Source organism: Rhea pennata, chromosome 3 (assembly GCF_028389875.1).
Source record: "Rhea pennata isolate bPtePen1 chromosome 3, bPtePen1.pri, whole genome shotgun sequence".
In the NCBI taxonomy this organism is placed as follows: domain Eukaryota; kingdom Metazoa; phylum Chordata; class Aves; order Rheiformes; family Rheidae; genus Rhea; species Rhea pennata.
Genome location: NC_084665.1, coordinates 79,521,183 through 79,541,922, shown reverse-complemented (window position 1 = coordinate 79,541,922; position 20,740 = coordinate 79,521,183). Strand labels below are relative to the sequence as shown.

At 38.5% G+C, this 20,740-nt stretch overlaps 1 protein-coding gene and 1 long non-coding RNA gene across 11 annotated transcripts in view; one reads left to right on the top strand and one right to left on the bottom strand.

Annotated features, from left to right (window-relative positions):
• AFG1L (AFG1 like ATPase) overlaps positions 1-16,186 on the top strand; it is a 71,966-nt gene extending 55,780 nt beyond the window's left edge. For 2 of the 3 annotated variants that reach the window (XM_062572676.1, XM_062572673.1), the window contains 3 exons: positions 8,734-8,874; positions 10,583-10,696; positions 11,451-16,186. In XM_062572676.1, coding sequence (XP_062428660.1) covers positions 8,734-8,874; positions 10,583-10,696; positions 11,451-11,579 — 384 coding nt within the window. In that variant the 3' untranslated portion in view covers positions 11,580-16,186. Of the gene's footprint in view, positions 1-8,733; positions 8,875-10,582; positions 10,697-11,418 lie in introns of all 3 variants that reach the window. The other variant, XM_062572674.1, reaches the window with a different exon arrangement.
• Positions 1-20,740, bottom strand: part of LOC134138688 (uncharacterized) — a 39,417-nt gene that overhangs the window by 1,224 nt on the left and 17,453 nt on the right. For 2 of the 8 annotated variants that reach the window (XR_009957978.1, XR_009957979.1), the window contains 4 exons: positions 17,878-17,959; positions 15,271-15,389; positions 10,472-10,651; positions 4,577-7,215 (listed from right to left, as the gene is read on the bottom strand). This is a non-coding gene — a long non-coding RNA (uncharacterized LOC134138688). Of the gene's footprint in view, positions 1-4,576; positions 7,216-7,298; positions 7,385-10,080; positions 10,749-15,270; positions 15,390-17,877; positions 17,960-20,740 lie in introns of those variants that run through there. The other 6 variants (XR_009957977.1, XR_009957982.1, XR_009957983.1 and 3 more) reach the window with 6 other exon arrangements.

Here is a 20,740-nt window from a genome sequence, read left to right as displayed (position 1 = left end):
TAATTTTTTGATTTACTGGCTTATGTGATCATGTGGAAAACTAAGAAATGCTACATGAGAGGATATTAATATATTTTAGTTGCTTTAAAATGAAATAAAAAGCAAATTTTCAAGTCTCTAACATGCCAAGGATTTATCCAACAGTGAGGCTCATTCAAGCATTTGTCATGGCTTGAAAATAGTTGGCTTGAAAATAGTTACCTGTGCATTAGAATGATTTCCTTTAAATGAGCTTTTTTCTTATCAGTTTCTCCAGTCTAATTTTCCAGAAGAACTGTGTTTGTGTTTTATAAAAAACATTTCTTATCCTACCATCTTTTCTAAAGCCATGGAAAATGAACAAACTTAGCCAGAGAAGGCTGGGAGAGGCACTAAGCACAAAACTGATATGCAGTCTCTGAATTTTAGTGCTACCATTAACTTCGCTCATTCTCTGTGGCTGTGGGCAGATAACTTAATTTCTTGCCCTCACTTTCTCCAGCTATACATTTACTAATCTAGCTAAGTTGTTGCAAAACATAATTTTTAGGAAATGCTGCATGCCATTTAGCATGTGACTAAAAGATTGCTATTATAGTGGATGCTAAGAAACTAGTTCTTGATACTGAAATACAATTTATTGTTCCTGACAAATTCTAGAAGACTTCTGGATGGATCGGATCTTATAACTCAAACTCAACTATTTTTTTTTCTTTTTCCAGGAGTAATTTTAAGTATATCCAAAGTTCAGATTAATATATTTTTTAAAAAATAAAATGCTCATACTAACTTGCTGTTAAAATCTCCAGGTCATAAACTAGAGATTATACAAGCATAAGTCATACTGCCTCTTGAGAGTAAAGGTTTGTTTCTCCATGTTTTCACATTAAATTCAGTCTTCGTTAATGATGCCTTAGAAAAGTCGCACTTTTCCCCTCCCCTTTCTTCAGTTTTGTTTTATTTAAACTATTTGCTTAAAATCTGGTGATTGTGGCAGTTTTGACTTGAACCTTGATCTCATATAAATAATTTAGATAACAATATACATCATCGTATCATTCTTCCTAGGTCAAAAGGAGGTCAATATAGTCTAGCTCACGGTATTGCCTTTCAAAAGCTTGCTCTCACTTATGCATAGCAAATACTGCCCTCTGCTGGTAAAAGTGACTTTTTCGTTTAATATAGTCAAAACGCGTTTAAGTCTTTTCTTTACAGAGGCTGAATAACTTTGCTTCGTGGATCATATAGTATTTTCATTAGGTAATTAGGCAATTAAATATATCCTTGCATCCAACCACCAAGTACCAGGCAATGCAGTCTCTTAACGTGAGGGGAAAATGTGTCTATAAAACTTGACTTTGTGGATGGGTGAGCTAAAGAACAAACAGTAATGGTAAATCCAAAAGGTTTAATACAGAAATGCTTTCAAGTCCATAAACTGGTCACTGGAACCTGGGAAAATAAATCAGAGAAGTATTACAGTACCATGTCCTCTTCTTATAATCACCCTAAATAACTGTTACTGGCCACTGTTAGAGGGTATGCAGCTAGATGGATCTTTGGACTGGCTCTTTGTGGACTTTCTTATTTTTAAAGTAATTTAAATAAGGTCATGTTTTCTCACGGAGCTGGAAAAAAAAAAACAATGAGGGAATTCAGGTTACTAACCATTAAGCAAACATACTATAACATCTGTAAGAAAATAAATTCAATATCCATGTCCTGAAAGGCAGTATAACCATATCTTTTTGTTCAGAATATGTTTAACTGTTCTATAAGTGGCAAAATGTGACATTAATATAAATTAACATAACAAAGAAGTGGCCAAAGGTTTATGTTAGATTCCATTGCAGTGAGCTCACTGCACAGATCATGAGGAAGATCTCACTTGAATAGCTTGTACTTCAAAATGAAAGATGTAACCAGCTATTAAAAAGAAATAAACACAATTTTCAAGGCACCAGGTAATTTAGGAACGCAAGTCCAGGTCTGTCTTTAAGCTCAGTTGAACTTGAACAGTTGAACATGAACAATTGAACCCAAATAACACAAATCAGCTACATTTGTACTTTAATGCTTCTGAATCGTTTTGAGAAGGGATTGCTTTCAGCAAGAATTGCTGAATGTGTCCACTCTCTAATCTGATGCTTTCTTTAGGATTGTTAGGTGTAGTTGTAAATACCATGTAAATGCCATGGAGATGAGCAGAAGTGAGCACCATTTTCAGAAACTTTTTAGAATCATAGTTTTTCTTTTAATCTCTAGTTTTATTCCTAGCAGGAGATTAGCTCTAAGACTTCAGTTTATGCAGCTTCCACTGAAGACAATACTAATAATTAAGTCTCGATAAACACTGAAGACATAAAACAGAATGGTCTGACTATCTATATTACTATGTTACAATATTTCCACCTGAGAGGAGGTTCTCAATGTATTTTGTAAAATATATTTAAGAATTAGATATAGTAACATTTTTTTGGTATAGAAGCTGATTAGCTCTTCTACCCCAGTGTTTATGGATCTCAGATTCCTGCTCTGCTGATGACCCATGTAGGTGTCAATAAAGCTGGAAAATAGCTTACAACAGGTATAGGATAAGGTGCTTTCAACAACAACCTGCAGCAAAGAAATTCCAGAATGGCTGTTGCTAGTGAAATCTTAATTTGCCCCATTTTCTGCATAGTAATGATCATTGTTATGTGACATTTTAATTATCTGCTCACATACTTTGCCTCCTACCATCCCTTCAAGAACCCATGCCTCATTCAGGAATGAGCTAGCTTAGAGGTAATACCCCTAGCAACTTAATGCTGCCTTGCATAGTTGGAGTCTATCCTGGTCTGCACCAGAGATTTCCTGCGTGTCCTTTCCTTTCTTGTCAAAAACAACCTTTTCATTGTTGGTAATCAGAATACAAGTGTATTCCTCATTTTCTGGACATGCTTCTTGAGGAATTGGGGCCTAAACAGCAATAGCGCTGGCAGTAAATGAAGTTAGTATGAGCTCTCTTTGAACTGATAGTGCTTTATGAATTCTGAAAAATCAGGTTTTGGAGGTCTTTAATTTGGCACCAAGAACTTGTATATGCTTTTGACCTTAATTTCTTTGCCCTCTGTTTGTAAAATGGAGATAATGTTTCTTTCTTGATTCATAGCCATGGTTGTGGCAATAAATTCATTACTGTAAGTGAAGTACCTAGCTACTATGATAACAAAAGCATAAGAAGAAAAGCATAATGTTTTCTTCACATAAGCATTTGAAAAGTCCATGGTAAATGAGATCATGTAACATGCCTCCAGTAATGAAGATAAAACCTGCGTTGGTAGGTGTGCGCTATGTGAGAACCACTGCTCTGTGTACTAGGTATGACAGATCCCGTGGGGAGGAAAGAAGTATCCATTAATGGAATTAAAGACTATATTGTAAAGCATACATCCAAGGGAGTTAAATTATTGATACACAGGCAACTGTTGTCTAACGTGGATGTGTGTTTGATTTTTCAGCCTTAATAACGTTCTTTCAATATAGCTTTCATTTGTGTGACTGCCACTGGAGATGTCACTGGCTTGTTTATTTCTGGTGTCTTGCCTCTGAGAGTAGCCGAAACATACTTTAAAAAATATTTTAAAAGGAACAACAAATGAATCAGCAAATATTTAACAAACAAGTTTTGTAGCCATCATGTCAAGTGGCAGTCAAGCAAGTTAAAATAATGCAATTTAAAGTTGCAAGCTGACTCAGACTGCTTAGTTAGGACACCCCAAAATAAAACAATGTATAATTTTAATTTTTCCTCAGTACGCATTCTGATGTGATCTTTAATTACATGATGACATTTCCTCCTCCACAGGATCTCTTCAATAAAAGTTGGTAAGAAATTGCCTTCTTTCTTTAATCCTCAGTTTATTAATTATGCTTTAAATGAAATTCTCATCTTTGCCTCTTAAGGCAAAGCTTACAAGGCTTTCCAGCAGTTATGCATTGCTATCTGTGTCTTCAAATGTCTTCACCAAGATAGCTGTGCCCTCTTTACGTTCTTATTTAATGTGCAGTTGCATCATAAATCATGCCTCAGATTTTCATTTCTCTTGAATCATGATCTTGAAGCATTATCCCAACTGCCCGTTGTAACAATCAGCTATACTAGTGATAGAGAGGGGCTCCTCTGGAAACAACACGGAGCTTTATAATGGTTTGGCTTTGCTTACTGTCTATGCCGTAAATGTTAAACGGTCTTGAACTGTGTTTTGTTTTAAGGAAGTTTTGGAGTATTTAGGGTCTGTACTAAATTTTAGTTAGTGTCAGTTACTAATCTTCAGTGTTTTATTAGAACCAGACCTGGAATATATCTTCCAACACCAACAAACATAGATTTTCTCTTAAGATGAAACGCCTTTGCCTAACATATGTAAAGTGTTTTGTATTCTTCAGATAATCTCTAAAAGATGAGCTACTTTGTCATTGATGAGTCAAAGCAGGGTGCTTTATACTCTAATTAAATGTAATGTATAATAGAAACAGAAGACAACTAACTCTTAATACAGTCTACAGACAGCTCTAAAAAATAAACATCCTACTTGAACTGAGATGTTGATAGCTGAAAATGCGTTAAGTAGACAGAGAAACAAAAACAAATGAAGGTGAGAACTCAGTCAGGCAAGCTGAAGTGGACTAAACACTTTTGTCAGGAGGGTAGCCCGTGTTAGTGCTAATGCATTTTGCATTAGTATGATGCCTATAAAATACTGACTCCTGGCATCGGAGTTAATGACAAAAAACTTCAACAGCTTTACCTTATCTACACATTTTTAAATACAGGAAGAATAATACATAAGATTTTTCTGTTAATGTTTATTGCAAAAGATTTGTGCAGCTTATGAAAGAGCTGGTATCAGACAATAAGGGACAGTTGTTACTTAAGTGTGTTGTGGTTCTGAAGTTCAGTTTTGATCAATAATTGATGAAAAGAAAAAAGATCAGACTGCCACAAACACACATCAAACAAATGAAGCTATTTTTAGAATGTTGTTCATAGAACCAGATTAATCAGGCTAAAATTTTAGTACGAGGATTTCCTGTATCATCAATACCGGGATTTGCAGCTTCATTTGTAACTTCAGAGGAAGCAATGCCTTCATATATGCTACTGACTAAAATGGAGTACTTTGTGATTAAGGTTCATAAAATAATCTGCAATCCCAGAGAATTATACAGAGGGTATTAGTAAATTTTTAAAAATCACTTGCTGCCGGTCTTGTCATCTTGTCCGAGCCTATGTTTTTGGAAGTCAGGACGCAGCCAGTGCTGCGTGTCTTGCTGCAACGTGAGGGGGGGAAAGGCCTGTAGACAATACTCCAGAGAGGTGAGGCTATTTTGACAGCACATTTAACCGGGGAGGGGTGGGCTGGCTGGTGAAATAGTGGAACTTTGCTCCTAAATGGAGCTTCTGTATGTGGAGCATACAGCCTGAATCTCTGGTGCTGGAGTGGTTTGGCCTTGAACCTATTTTCTCTGGCGCTGGTATTACCCTGTTGCCCAGAGTCAGTGCGTGAGTGCTGGTGCCAGCCTTTTGCCAGTGCTGCGAGTGGAACAGGCTAGGGAGGAGGTGACTTGAGGAGAAGCCGCCTGAGTGCCCCCATGTCACCCTCGCCCGTGCTTGGAGTGCTTTGACCATTAAGGGCCAGTTGGAAGAGCTTCTGAGCAATTGGGAGCAGCATGGAAACTGGGCCCTTACCAAGGTCAGAGGAATACAAACAGGATTTAAACTGTCCCCAGAACGTTCGCAAACTTGGTAATTGTTGCTGCTTTTTACAAAGGAGAATAAGGCGGAAGGAAATTAAATAGCTTCTCCAAGATCAGAGCAAGTCACTGTTAAAAGCAAGGTTAAAAACTTTTGTCTTGATCTCCATGGTCATGTCTTTTTACACTCTAGAAGATCTGAAAACTCTTGCATGTAGAGAACAACAACTGCAGCCACCTGAGCCAAATATAACAGACTGAGTTTTGGTTGTTTTTCACTGGGCTTGAGTCTTGGCAGGGATGTACAAACTTACTCTATCAAAATAGTCATGGCTGTTAGGCTCAGATCTTTCCTACGATAATGTCTTCAAAGACATTTTTCTGTCAACATTGACAAAATATTATTACTTAAGATTTGGAAGATTTGGCTTAGAGAGTTCAGAATTCTTGTTAAACAGCTCAAAATGATGTGTTTTGTACATGTTTAATTTAAGGAATTTTGAAATGCCTGTCTTTTGCACTGCTGAAGTAGTTTGAATTCTTGTTTGGCTGTGATGAGGAGGCAAACTGTAACCCTCTGTTTTTATATCCATATAAGAACCCAAAGAAGTATTAATTCTTCATTTTTTCACATTTGAAATATATTAGCCTGATTTTTATCTTCCAAAGCCCCCATCTCACCTCATAGTTTTCATTTTCATGTCTGATACCCACCAAGGTGCACAGAAAGTTCTTGTGGTTTTATGAAGGTGTACAGCTCTGGGGCTGGGTGGATTTTGTGGATTTGCAAACATTTGAAACATTATTTTTTTTTCCTTTTACAAACTGGTTTTTAATATTTGAGACTCTGTATTTGCAGTGAGGGGGGGATTCAGAAGTGTGGTTTGTGGCACAGAGGAATAATAATTCCTCAGAGTTTTGAGCTTTGGTAGAAGAGTGCTTGGCCTCATCATGTGATAAAAGAATGAACCTGACTAACAGGGATGTTGATAATCTCATACCTGAAGAGAGACAAAAGAAATTATTTCTCCTCTTACACGCAATCAGGTTGCTGCTCTTGTCCCTTCCAGGTACCCTGCATACAGACATACTTGATCTTCTCTGTACTTAACAGTAGTTCAGTGCTAAATATAGAATAAAAATTATCATTACCTAAGTCCTTTTTTTGCAGGTAATCTTAAAATCTCCAGGAGTATCTTCGTATATGTTGGTTTTAGTGCTTCCCTCCCGCCCCCCTTTTTTTTGCATTTGATATGATTATTGTCCAGCTAGCTATAATCTGTATCTGATACTGGGATATTTGGTGGGTTTTCTCCGTAATGTTTCCATCCAGCAGTCGCTTCAGACTTCCTTGAACCTTTTCTTGCTTTATTTCATCGAAACATTGCAAGTTCAGCTACTCTGCATTCACATGAGACTTTTCAGAGGTTATATGTGAAACTGTTGCTGGTAGCCATTTGGTTTCTAGCTGTGAAGCCCATAGTAACAGAAGGGGAGCTGAAATGAGAGAAAATGAACAGTATATATAACTTAGAGAAGAGTCTGCAGTATATAGTGCTGCTAAATACTGCTAAAAATACCTGCAAGTTTTTGTAGTTATTCTTCTCCACAGACATCACAGGGAAGTTGCATGGTTGTGAATGGGAAAATGGGGTGATTCATGAGACTGCAAATGGAAAAACTGGCTTAGAATCTGAGGCTTTAATACCTGCCTCTGGGGTTAGCTGATGAGATGCTCTAACTTACTTCCATCAGCCTCCAGAAGACTTTTTGGAATGCTGTCAAGACTTCACTCACCTTTGCTTGTGTATAGACCATTTCTACAGATTCCTTCTCACCTCTAAATAAAACCCAAAGCCTAGTCTAATCATACACAGTCATTAAGAACCCCCCCCCATAATTTCTTGAAGAAGGATTCTAGTTAGGCAGTTATGTTCAGCCTAGAGCAAAATTGTTTGGTTATTTCAGTTGCCTAAAATATCTTTAGTTGCCTGGGTTTAAGATATTAGCAGTATTGCAATGCCTCATAACCATATTGCATATTGGGACAGTGCATTCTTTAGTCAGGAAGAGAGTTCTAACATTATCATGCAAAATGCGGCTGACCTTGCTCTCTGAAGCATTTCCATCCAATGCGCTGAAGTGTTCACGCAGGTAAAACTAATGGGACTGATTTCAGGACTTGCAAAGGGGCGTATGAAGCTTTTTTCTCCTGAGTACAATGACTTAATAGCTCAAGATAAAACGTTGCCTGTGGTGCTAACAGGGTAGACCTTACAGGAATAATGACCTTTCATGTAATGAAAAAGTCATTTTAAACAAATGTATTTGAATGTGTACTTGCATGAGCTACCACTGCCTGTGCATATCTTCTGTTGATGATTTAGACATGTAAATAGAAAATAAATGTACTTTTAAGCTTTTCATTTCACTATTATAGGTGAAACCATGCACAATTTGTCTTTTTGTCTGCTTCCTGTTACTTTCAGTACTTGGAACGTAAGGTTTCATTAAATAAGAATTATTCTTAGTTGAATCAAATACATTTCTACATATGATTTTAGGAGCTAGCCTATGCATTTGTTCTTGTTTGAAGATCTTGCTACTGGAAAGCATCAATAATAAATACTCCTAATTACCGTTCAAGTTGTTTATGCTTTGTGTTGACTTTGTGGCTTAACCATCTTTAGTCTGCTCACAGAGATGGTTCATAGTCGTTATTTTGTTTAAGCTCCTCAGAGAGGTCATAATACGATGTCAGGATGCAGAAGAGTCAAATTTTTAACAACGAAGTACCGTTCAGGTAAACGCAACAAAAAGGAATAAGCACCCATATTTCACCTATATCAGCAAGGGCAAAGTGAACTATTTCAGAAACATAAAATATGATGGAACAAAAATAAGAATATGATTAGGACTTTTCACATTCTCTTCTGTAATTGTAGTAGTTAAAGATGCAGAGTTTGTGTATCGTTCTGCTTAGGGTTTCCATTTGAAACGTCTTTTTTGTTTCAGCCTCTTGGTGCCAGTGACTATTTGGAAATATCCAAGCACTTTGACACAGTATTTGTTCGCAACATACCACTTCTTACAATGGCAAAAAGGACACAAGCTCGCCGCTTCATTACTCTTATTGATACCTTTTATGAGCATAAGGTGAGAACTAAGCATTTCATAGATGTATTAGAATAATATAGGGAGTGCCAAAACCTGACTGTTAGAAAGTCTTGCTTCAAATTAATTACTTGTTAATAATTTGGAAAACATAAGCAGAATGGACTAGCACTATGAAGAAACATCATTCCAGTTTCATGCGAAAGGCCCCATTTCAGGAGAGCCAAATAGGCAGGTAGTTTTAAATACTTTCAGTTTCTGTAAACATTAAGCATGACCATAAGCATAGGTCTGAGATTATTTGCCTTTCTTTAATTGGAATGTTATATTTTTCAAACTCAAAAAACCCACAGAAGCTGTGTCATTATTTTAACAATGAAAGATTGTGTTGCTACTATGCTGGAGCTGAACTGAGAGTAAGTTATTTTAGTTTGTACGGACAGTTGGTCAGGAATCAGTGCCCTCCTGAACAGGGTACTGAAACGTAATGGTGTACCTACATGTATTACTAATTTCAGAAGAAACAGTCACTGTAGCCTTTGCATTACATTGCAGAACTGCTAATGGAATATTAATGATAAATGCAGCACTTCATATAGATTTACAGCAGCTTCAATCACTGAAGCAAAATCAGCACTATTAAAACAAAAAAAGGCAAATTCATGTTTAATTTTTTTTTAAAAAAAGTAATGAAAGATATTAAACTCCATTCTATGTGCAATTATATATGCACACACTTAAATATTCATGCAATCAGGAAATATCAATGGAGGTTTTTCAAGAATGTCCTGGCAAGAAGGTCAGAAAGGCCCCGATTCAAAACAGTATTGAAGTGTGCGCTCTAACTAATCATGTGAGTAGTCTCATTCAGGTCAGCCAGATTCTTTGTGCTCTCTGAATTAGAAATGAATAGTTTCTTAGAGGATATACTAATATTTATAAACTAATGATAGTGTGTCAGAAATACTTTTATTTTGTGATCTGCATGCTATCATTAAGAATTGTCAGCAAACAGTTGCATTCTTCCATAGAAAAAAATACACAACTATTACACTCCAATTACCAATAATTGTGTGGAAAAACTATCTGAGGGAGCTTATTTGTAGAGACCTGTCTACAGCAGCAACATTTTGCCTGGATGTTTGCAACTAGTGACTACTTCTGTAATACACTGCAGTCCTCCAGAGAGCACATCTTACTGCACATAGTTTCTCCTCCCAACAGACATGAAAACAGCATTGTCATTAGTATTAGCAAAAAAACATTTATTTGAGTATCTCAGGCAATAGCAGACTGGCAAAACTCAGCATTTGGGGAAATCTTGTATTCAAGCATCCTATATATGGAATGACCTGTGCAGTTCACTTACTACCCAGAGGAATCCTAACTATGGGGAAAAAACGTCGCTGAACAGTATTTTATAGCTATATGTATTTTACGAAGTAAATTTAATTGTGAATTCTTTGCAAATATGCTGATAGAGCAGATATTCCCAGTATTTAGGAGCACAGATACACTGTTCTCTGAGTAAAAGTTACTTCAGTTGTTATTAAGAAAAAGATTGTGTAAGGTTAATATTCCAAGTGACTAGGTCAGGTAAATCTGTAACAGCACTGATAACAAGAGAAAGGAAAAATACCTGGGAAAAAACAAGGTCATAAACTGAAGTTTGCTTTTCATAAAAGATGCATTTTATCCCTTATGCGTAAAACACAGGTGATCGTATTGTTGCCTGTTTTTCCTCTCTCAGGTGCGTATTATTTGTTCGGCAGTGACTCCTCTCCAAAGCTTGTTCCAGGTAGAACATGACAATGGTGAGCTAGAGGACAACAGAGTGTTGATGGATGATCTGGACTTGAGCCAGGTACACGATATTAACATCGTCTCCCTTTTGTAGCAAAATTGGTTTTGGTCTCCTAATTACAGCAGCAATTTAGGAAAAGAAATCGAGTCAACATTTAACTAGTGATTTGCTGCTTTTTCTGCAATGTATCTGTCACTCTCATAATTGTATGTTACATTGTTCATTCATGGTCAAAGAAAATATCACAATATATAAAATCATTTTGCATAAGTTTTAGGGGCATTTTGATTGTTAATGGTTATATCTATTCAACATTTATGAAAACAGTGATTTAAGTTTAGCTCTTATATTTAAAATACAGAAATAAAAATGGTCTGTTCTAGCTCTTTGTAGAATATACGGGGCTATCGTCTCAGTTCCTCACAGTGAATGCTATTTTGCATGCCCCTTACTCTGTTTTTTCTTTCCTTTGCAATATAGTCATTCTTGATGATTTTTTTAAATGGTCTTGGAAAAAACCCTATACAATTAGAGGCAACAGAAAAGTAGAAATAGATGGTTACAATGTCATCGTGTTTTTTTTAAACCAAATTCTCTGCTTTGCTATGTTTCTTCAAAGGAGTAACTAGCTGAAATAGGTGTTTCTCTTTAGAATTAATTTTAGGAGATTAGCTTTCTTTTCCATTGATGTCATACTGCTGTCTTATGTTGTTATAGCCTGTAAAGCATTCCGTGTTACAGTTTAGACAGGATGGACTTCAGTACAGCTATGTTTCTCACAGTTTTGTGGTACCATTTTTGTGTATTTATGTAGGAATCTGCCAAAGAACTCTCCATGTTTACAGGAGAAGAGGAAATTTTTGCATTTCAGCGTACTATCTCTCGGCTTACAGAAATGCAGACTGAACAGTATTGGAAAGATGGGGACAGAAGCAAAAAATAGTTAGAAGATGAATAAAAGATCACTAAAAAAAAGCGTGTAAAGAATTAAAACTACAGAATTGGAACGCTTTTTAGCACAAAAGAAATAATTTATTGCACTTTACCTTCTGGACCACGTTTTTTTCATCGAGTGGTTTTTATGCTTCATACATAAGGACTCAGTTTTGTGAGTGTTTTGGGTTTTTTTCTGTACCGCTAGTTTATGGCTGTATGAAATTTTGTCTTTATTTCCTTTTCTGTAAAACATAAATTTGATGTACAGGAAATTTAAGTGGATCAGAATTCTTGACTGGAGACACAGTCAATGGGCTGTGCTGGGTTGATGATAGATTTATACTGTTCTTGCATGTAGAGGGTACTTTGTGGTTTGCACACTCTGCCTGTCACGTATAAGACAATTTGCACAAAAGAAGGATCAAATGTTTTGTGTGCAAAACTCCTGATGTAGCAGAAGTTCCTGCTAGAATCGCAGTTTCATGTAATCAGACGGTTACTTGCTCTGCTTGACTGAAAACTAATAATTTGATTCAGGAGAGAAACCCAAGGAGGAGTTTGAAGGTACTTGAAACCTCAGATGATCCAAATAAGCATGAGTGATGAAAGAAAACTGTAGTAAGATAGGGTACAATGTAACACAAGTGCAAGCCAATAATTTTCCTATATTTTCTACCAAAAATGAAGTTCATGCAAGCTGGATGTGCTGCTTATACACTAATTTCTTTCTATCGTGAAGTTTCTAAGGCTTCTTTTTTACAACACCTTCCATTGCTAGTACCACACCTGCCCCGATCAGGGGACACTAGTACACAGTACCACTGAGGCAGTTCATCATATTGCAATGTGAGTGTGTTTTATGAAAAAGATGGGACCTTCACTGATTTCCAAAATCACGTCCTCCATTCTGGTATTTGTAGTTGAAAACTTCCTTTTAACTAGAAGTGCCTTTAACTGTGTTTTAATCTAATTGAAACAAAATATGGTATTACTCATATTAGCTTGTATGCTACTTTTATAAGATATCATTTTAAAAGTGTATTTTAAAATAGTTTCCCTGAATAGGGAAAAAGTACTGTGCAGATAGGCTGAGAAGACTGCCCTGATTTCTTGGCAAGGAGATGCATTGCATCCCATCCCCAAATCTGAGGATTTTCTGTAGATTTTACAATATGACTTCTTTTGCATCATATGTGTCACCAAATTTTTTTTCTCTGCATTCATTAAGCCTCTTTAAATTATTAAATTTTTTAAGCCTCATTAAATTACAATCCTGTGGCTCCTGGGCAAAGGTTCTTGTGCCCAAACTGGTGCAGCTTTGCCTGATGCCAACTGAGGCTTTTTCACCTTCCGGACACCCATCCGGAAGTGGGGTGCGCAGGGTTTCTGGAAGTGCCGCAGGCCTTGGTAGTCTTTGAGAGCCGCCCGAGATGGAGGCGAGCTGCTTCCAGGGCACATTGCTAAATAAAGCTACAATCACAAAAATCTTTTAAATGAGATTTTTGGAGGGTGAGGAAGGTGAGAAGCAGGGAGTTTTCCTCTGCATTTAGATGTGTTATGGTAATATAGATGTTTTGGAGCCACGTGCTCTAGTCCTGTTTTTCTGTCTGATCATTTCTCTCTACCCTGAAAGTTACTTAAACTGGCTACAACAATTCTTCAGATAATTTTCAAAGCCTATGCTTAGTTGTGTAAATGGCAAACTATGTTATTCCCACAAGGGTGACTACAACAAAGGATTTTAATATGTATTTATGAAAAATCCAGTCACAGTAGCTTGCATTTAATAGGAATTTCAGAAGAACTGATATATACTCTCAGAGATTTAATTTATTAATTAGGTTAATTTAGGTTAATTAGGTTTCTCAGCAGAGGGACTATTGAGAAATTATTTTCATGCATGCAAATGTATGTATGTATATTTTAAAAAAATACTAATATATGTAATTTAATTTTGTGTGCATATATATTTATATATGGTAGTCTCTACTCATTTGCCTGAGCCTAAGCTGATGAGTCTCCTGAAGTTTCAGCCTAGGCTTGACTTTTTTTCTAATAGCATTCAAATGCCTCTGGCCCTGTCTGATTCAGAAGCCCATGTGCGAAAATGGGAGGTGGTGGTAGATAGCCTAAAGCATTTGCATCTAGATATTTATCTGCATTGTTTTAAAAGCCGATTGCAGGTTTAGCCTGCATGCCCTCCTCCGTCACGTGGCATAGGGGAAACGAGCCTTGCAGAAACAGGCGAGAAGGCCGGGATGTGCGAGAGGGGATGCTGTTCTGCAGTCGTCTGCTCCCGCAGAAGCTGGCACAGTGGCAAAGTGAAGCGAAGCAGCAAAGTGAAGCGAAGCACTCCTCCTCGGTCGGTGGGCAGTGACTGACCTCACTGAACCCCGTGGCCTTGCCTGATGGCATTCAAGGCTTTTTCGCCTTCTGGATACTCATCCCGAAATGGGGTGCGCAGGGTTTCTGGAAGTGCCGCAGGCCCTGCTAGTCTTTGAGAGCCACCCGGGATGGAGGTGAGCTCCCTCCAGTTACAGGAGGGACGTTAGGTTCCCAGAAGGTTCCAGAGCCCCTGCTGCTTTTAGGACGCATTCCTAAATAAAATCTCAGTGCAATTTGTCCTTTGCCTAGCAAGATGGGAGTCTTTGGTAGGCACTTAATCAAGGAAAGGAAAGGAGGGATACTGCAGAAGTGAGAGACTGGAGACAAGGGAGAGACTGAAAACAAGAGAAGCTGCTTAAATCACTGTGCAGTATTTGTGGTTGCGCTGGATTCCCACCTGCAAGTCAGGACCACAAGCAGAGACTGGTGGGACCAAATTGTCAGTCAGGCCAGATGGTAGGGTGGAGATCGCTACAGTACCCAGAGGCACAGTTATGTGCACCCACTTCAGGTTGGGCCCTATTACACGGTGCTGCTTGATGTGCTGTAACATGCACAAACCCTCTTTCCAAAAGGGAATTTGAGGGGGCTTCTTCTGAAGCCAAACAACTCAGGCAATCAGGTGCTGCCCAGAAGCAGTTGCTGAAGCCCAAAGCTGCTGCATCCTGCCCCAAGGGCTGGGCAACCCATGCTCTCGCTACTGTTAGACAGTAAAGCCAGCTGTCCTTGAAGGCTGCTTCTTCCTACGTTAAGGTGTTTTAGTTGCCAAAATGTAAACAGTGAAATGCCTACAAATAAATTATGCATGCTCCTTAATGGCCTTAAAATTGCTGGATTTATGCTGTACGCTTCTGTACCACATTCAAGCAATTTTGTTTTTTTAACTGGCAAATTCCTGTCATCTCAGATCTGCAGCACATTTTTATTTTGCTTTTAGTCTTTCAGCAAGTATTATTGCTGAGTTATTTTTAAATATCTTTTAGAAATAATCTTGTTGATGTGGGACGGTATTTTACTGTCACAGTAAGTAAAACTCTTGATGATACTCACCATGTGAAACATTTAATGTTGGTTCATAAAGGCCACATCCTGTCTGAGAGTCTCTCTCAGCTAACTTGTTTTAAATTCTTGATTGATCAAAGAATGTTCCTGATGCTCAAAAGTTTAAATTACAGCTTTTGGACATGCTGCTGCACTTTCCATATACACACTTTAAAGCTGTATTTTCATTTCAGACTTTGTGCAGTAGAGCTTATCTTTTTTTATAAATAGCACAGTTCTGCCTTTCTAAACCAGCAGTTTGCAGCACTTACCTTTGCAGAAACAGCGGGAACAATCACAGTATTTGGGGATACACCAGGCATGCATCAGCAGCCTTCCAAAGGTCTTTGAAGGGACTGAAGATGTACTTTTTGCTGCTGTAGTTTTTGATCTAAAAAGGAAAACCATTAATGCTTTTTTGAGTAAATATGATAATAATGAAACTGGACAGACATGTGTCACCTATTTTGTTTCAATTTAAATATGAAAAAATGCCCAAGTTTCAAACAGGTATCACCAGACATTTAACAAGGAGAAAGAATGGTCTCTCTCTCCATTGAGATGTGTCTGAGAGGACCAAGATCCAGGAATTCTCTATCTGGAATTGCCTGGATCTGAATTAGCCCTGTGCCTCAGTTTCCCTGTTGATAAAATGGGAATGATGTTAACTTCTTTCTTACTAACTCTGAAGCACTGCCAGGCTTAGTTCATTAATATTCTAAGATGTTCTCTGAGGCTCTGGGATGAAAATACTTCAGTAAAGTATGTAAATAGCAGAAAAAAAAATCCAGCTACTCAAAGTGGATTAGTTTTCTTGTTTGGCTTACAGAATAAATGCCATCAACAAAACACCACGTGCCTCTTTGTAATGATGTTTTTCTTTGCATAATGCATCTATTTTAAAGAAATAAAAATTAGGTTTGTGATTTAAAAAACCCACCTAATTCATGTAGTTTTTCTTCTACCTGTAATGTCAGATTTTTTTTATGATTCATTGCCACTTAGTTCTTGTACTTGTGAGCTACAGTAGATTCACAAATGTTGTTGGGATTTTCATTTTACTGTGTACTGAGAATTTTTTTAAAATACGTAATTTGGAGTCTAATATATAACAAAGTGAACATTGTTGAATCCTGCAGTTTGAGAAGAATTTATGCTGTAATAAGGAAAACTATTAAAAAAACTATTAAATCCAAATTTCTAAAACATTTTACTTGTTACTTGCAGTATTTTTATCTATATGTTCTGAATAAATAGGACCTATAACATGGTAAGTACATAAAGTGAGATTTTTGCCTCTGTCTCCAGGGGGGGCAACTCTGGCACTACTTTGCCTAGATAAGCTGTAGCACCTCAGGCTGTTGCCCTGTGCGTGGCCCAATTCTCGGTAAGTGTCTCCAGGACTTAAGGAGAAGGCTCCTCTGGGGATGGGTTAGGCTTGTCTTCCTCAGTTACTGCTGCAGGCAATCTTACCCTGGTAGGATCCAGTTTGGGGTTTTGGAACCTTTTCTTCACTGCTTTGACTCTTTTTCTGAGCAACTTGAGGCTGAATTGAGAGTGGGATATTCTATCTTAGTGCAAACCACATTCAAATGCTCTTTTTCTGTTAATTTGGGATTTTTGTTAAAAATCTGCTTTTGCTATCAGCCAATTAGTTCTGTGGTTAGTTGTTATGGGTTTTGAAAATCTTAGAAAATCTGATGGAAGAATGAAAGGAGGCTGAAGTTTTACATGCCTACTAAAATAAGGTTTTGGAAACAATATTTACAACTGTGATCTATGCAAAATGTTTGATCTTTTTGCACTTTAAATCAGAGAAATGGACTTGTAAATGCTTCTGTTCAGATCCCCTTTGGGTTTAGAACTTGGGCCGTGGCAGCGCCCCAGTGCCGGTGCCCATGTGCTGCCCATAGCGGTGGTGCGAAGGGGCGATTATGGCTGCAACATGGCACTTCTCTGCAGCCACTAGTGGCAGATGGTCGAACAGTTCTTTCTGACAGACAAGCAAAAGTATTCTACAGTTTGGGCTTAAGAAAAAATTTTAAAATGCTGGTTTGGGAGAGGTTTAATTTTGGGGGCTATTTCTCCTTTCTTCCCCAAGCGTTTTTTCCACCCTCTTCAATCTCCCCATTTGTGCTGAAGAGAGGGATTGTTGTATTGAATGTCAGGCTGTGACCACTCTGCTCCAGTATCTTGTTTGCAGCAGTACCAGTATCCTGTGTTTGAAAGAGCAACTAGGAAAGCTCTTTATGGCATGTTCGGGATTCACACAGGTTTATGAAGCGTAAGTCTGCACCCTTGCTAAAAGTTACATGCCTATTTCTCATGTAAGCTTTGGATCCTTCTCTAAACGCTGTAAGACTTTTCTTCTTTTTTCCCTCTAGCATCCTGAAGCAGTGAGACAGTTTCAGGGTCTGATTAGACTTTTTGCTGAAAAAAAAAAGGTTCCTCTGCATGCTTTGTTGCCTTTTTTTTTTTTTCCCTGAGATACTTCAAGAATAGATGCAAATTTGCCTTTGCAATTTTATCTAATGTACTTTTCTGTCAGCTCCCTCTGACTTGTTTCTTGTCATTGACAAGCAATACCAAATGTCCATCTCTTGTCAGGTAAGAGTGCTGCTGGTCTTCTGATACTTAATCTTTCTTTTGTTGTTCTGCAACCTTATTTTTGAGGTGGGAGCACAGGCTTGCAGAGGCTCAGCTTCCCTGAAGTCCCTGGGTTCCATGTTTCCTGTTGGTTTTGGTCCTTGAGGACTGTAGCATATAGGCACTATGGGGACATGGATCTAGGAGGAAGTTAGGTTGCATCAGTCCTGGGTCAGAGACCATAGTGAGATTTTCAGAGAGGTTGTCGTAGTGTGAAATAACAGGCATCATACCTGTTTCTGTTACTCCTTCTGCTACGCTCTATCATGAGCTGTCCCAGTGACACCTGCATCCCCGTTTGAGCTGGGTGGCATCCTGTGAAATGACAAAATTATTAAAACTTTTCCACCCCATGTGCATTATTTTGTGTATGTCAGCACCAAAGGTTTTTTTTATTGCCTTGTATTCAGAAACAGAATGTTTTGCTACTGTTTGGTGTCCATTGCCAGGAAAACTACTTGTGCTAAATGTTTTGTAGGAACAGAACCTGGGCTCCCCTCACCCAGAACTTCCTGGTTGTTGTGGAAATAATCCATTTGCCTACTTCCGTTCTGTCCATCTTAGCATCTTAGGTGAACAGCTGGAGATAGAAACAAGCCACCTAACTCAAATCCCTAGGAAGAGCATTGTTCCGAGCACAGTATTTTTGCTACCCCTTGGGTGGCAACGTGACTGGAAACAACCCCCATCAAGGCCATAGCTCCTCATCAAACTCTGCTCTCCTTTGCTTCTAAGTCCTTCACACTAGTCAAAAATCAAGGCTTTTATTTTCATAACAGAAGGTATACTGGGCTTAACAGCACTGATACATTAAATACTATTCCCTGTATTCTGATACAAATTCAGTGGTGTCACAACCTCTCAGTGGATTTTTCTAGAGTTGAATACATCGTTTTTTCTGGAGGTTCTGCTGAAACACGGCACAGCACCTCTTAACAAAGGGCATGAAATGACAGATATGGTGGGGGCCTCCAAGCCCCTGGAAAAATGTAAGAAATTTCCAACCTTTAGGTTGGGGGAAGTACCTGCATTTTTCTTTCCGTCTGCTCCGAAGGACTTGCAGTTTCTAGTGGGAGAGCGGAGGGAGGATAGAGCAGATGGAGGATGCAGACCACTTGCTCCCTCTCCAGCCTTCTGCATTCTCCACATATTTGTAAAACAACTTTTGTTTTAAATTGAATTGAATTCTAAGAGCGCCATTAAAATACAGAAATGCTTCTCACTGACCTATTACTCTGCATTCATGTTGGTAAAATTTTGGATGAGTTTCTATAGTCCTCCCGCCAGTTCTTTGTCAGGGTGAAGGGTTTAGTTGGCTCTGTTAATCCACTCTCTAGCTGAAATTGTTCATTTAAACTGTTATAAAAATCTACTCTTTTCCAATGAGAATCCTATATTCCCAGATTCAAGTACTGCTGCCAGTGCAAAGATTTCAAATTCTTTGAGTGCAATCAAACACTGTCAGTCCAAAGCCAAATTACAAACACTTATCCACAATTCCCCTTACTCAGCTTTAAGCTAATTTTTCCAGCAGGCAACAATAGCTGTAAAAGCATGTGAGAAGATTGTTAGAAGAGCTTAAGAAATGGTTGATCCATTTCTTCAAAAGTTGTAATATAATTCTACCACATCCTCCTATTGCAAAAAGCAAAAACTTCAGTTCCATGACTTAATATAATTTTAGATTAATAGAGGTCATAGCATTGAAAGATGAAGCACATAACAAAAGATCAAGTGATCGTTTAAGCTAAAGTTAACTGAACCACGAAAAGTAAAGTGAAGTAAAAGCTTTCTTTGTATCTTCTGTTCTTTTACAATTAGTTGAACCAAAAATACTTGCATATCTCATTTATTCTACTACAGCAATGGATAATTTTCAGGTGATAAAATAAAATGCTGGTTGGTTGAGTTTTCTTTTGGCAGACTTAAGAACATTGTTCACACCAGGTCTTCCTTGCAGCTGATATATAAAGTACACAACAATTTTTCCCTGGTAGAGTCAAGATTCAAACACTCGGCAAACAACTAACAAAGTTAGTTGAGGGGAAAGAAAATCAGGTTTGTTGGAAACACAGACAGAAGAGCAGTCTCCTCCAGTTGTGGTGATCTCATAAACACTAAAATTTCGTAAGGCAATGGAGAGAGGAACAATTACTGTCCAGCAAAATTACAATCTGAATGGGTTACCATTTTCAGTGCTTAGATAGGATGGCAGTGATTGCTATAGAAACTCCTGAAAGTGAGACAGAGAGGTTTTCCAGCACTGGAAATTGCGAATTGAAAAGGTTAGACTGGGTGCAAAGCCCATTCAGTGAGGCAGCTGCCAGTTGAGCCTGTTTGCCAAGTAAATTGTAGGAAATGCTGATTAAAATGTCCACTGAACGCACCAGGCAAATTAAATTTCAGTCACAGCCGCCTGGGCAGTTTTGGTGGAAGATGGCTTTGGTGCGTGGTGCACCTGTGCTCACTCTCCCCCCAGGGCCTCTCCTGCGGGCACTCGTCCTGTAGTTCCAGGTACTGCAGTGGTGCTGCAGCTGCAGGAGTTTAAGAATATAGGTGAAATAAAATTTGCAGAGAAAAGTGGTATCATCTGGCCTAATACAGGATGTCTGGGGAAAACAAAAAACAAAAACCAAAAAACCAGACATATTTCCAGGTGCCAAAGGCTGTTGGGGGAGCAGTGTACCTCCCCATGCTGTGTCGCCATCTCTCCCCAGAGCACAAGCTCAGCGCATAACGGCCACCATGTTCACTCCCTCTCTGACTGGTAGTAACTGCAGCTCCTGCGCTGCTGGGACTGGCAGCCACATCTGGTCCCATCACTCCCTGCCTCCATGTAAATGGGCTTGCTCTCTTTGAACCCATTGCCTGCCAACCCCTTTCCCTGAGAAACCTGTGATGGACAGAGGTCCCTTCCAACCTTACTGATTCTATGATTCTATGACAGCTGAAACTGTTCCTTTAGAGCAGAATGACTGGCCATTCAGGCAACTGGGAGAGAGGGTTAAACCCACTGGAGGTCTCTATGCATGGGGCTTCCAGTTCACCACCTCTCCAGAAGCTCAAATGAGTCCTTGAAATCTCCATTGCAGTCCC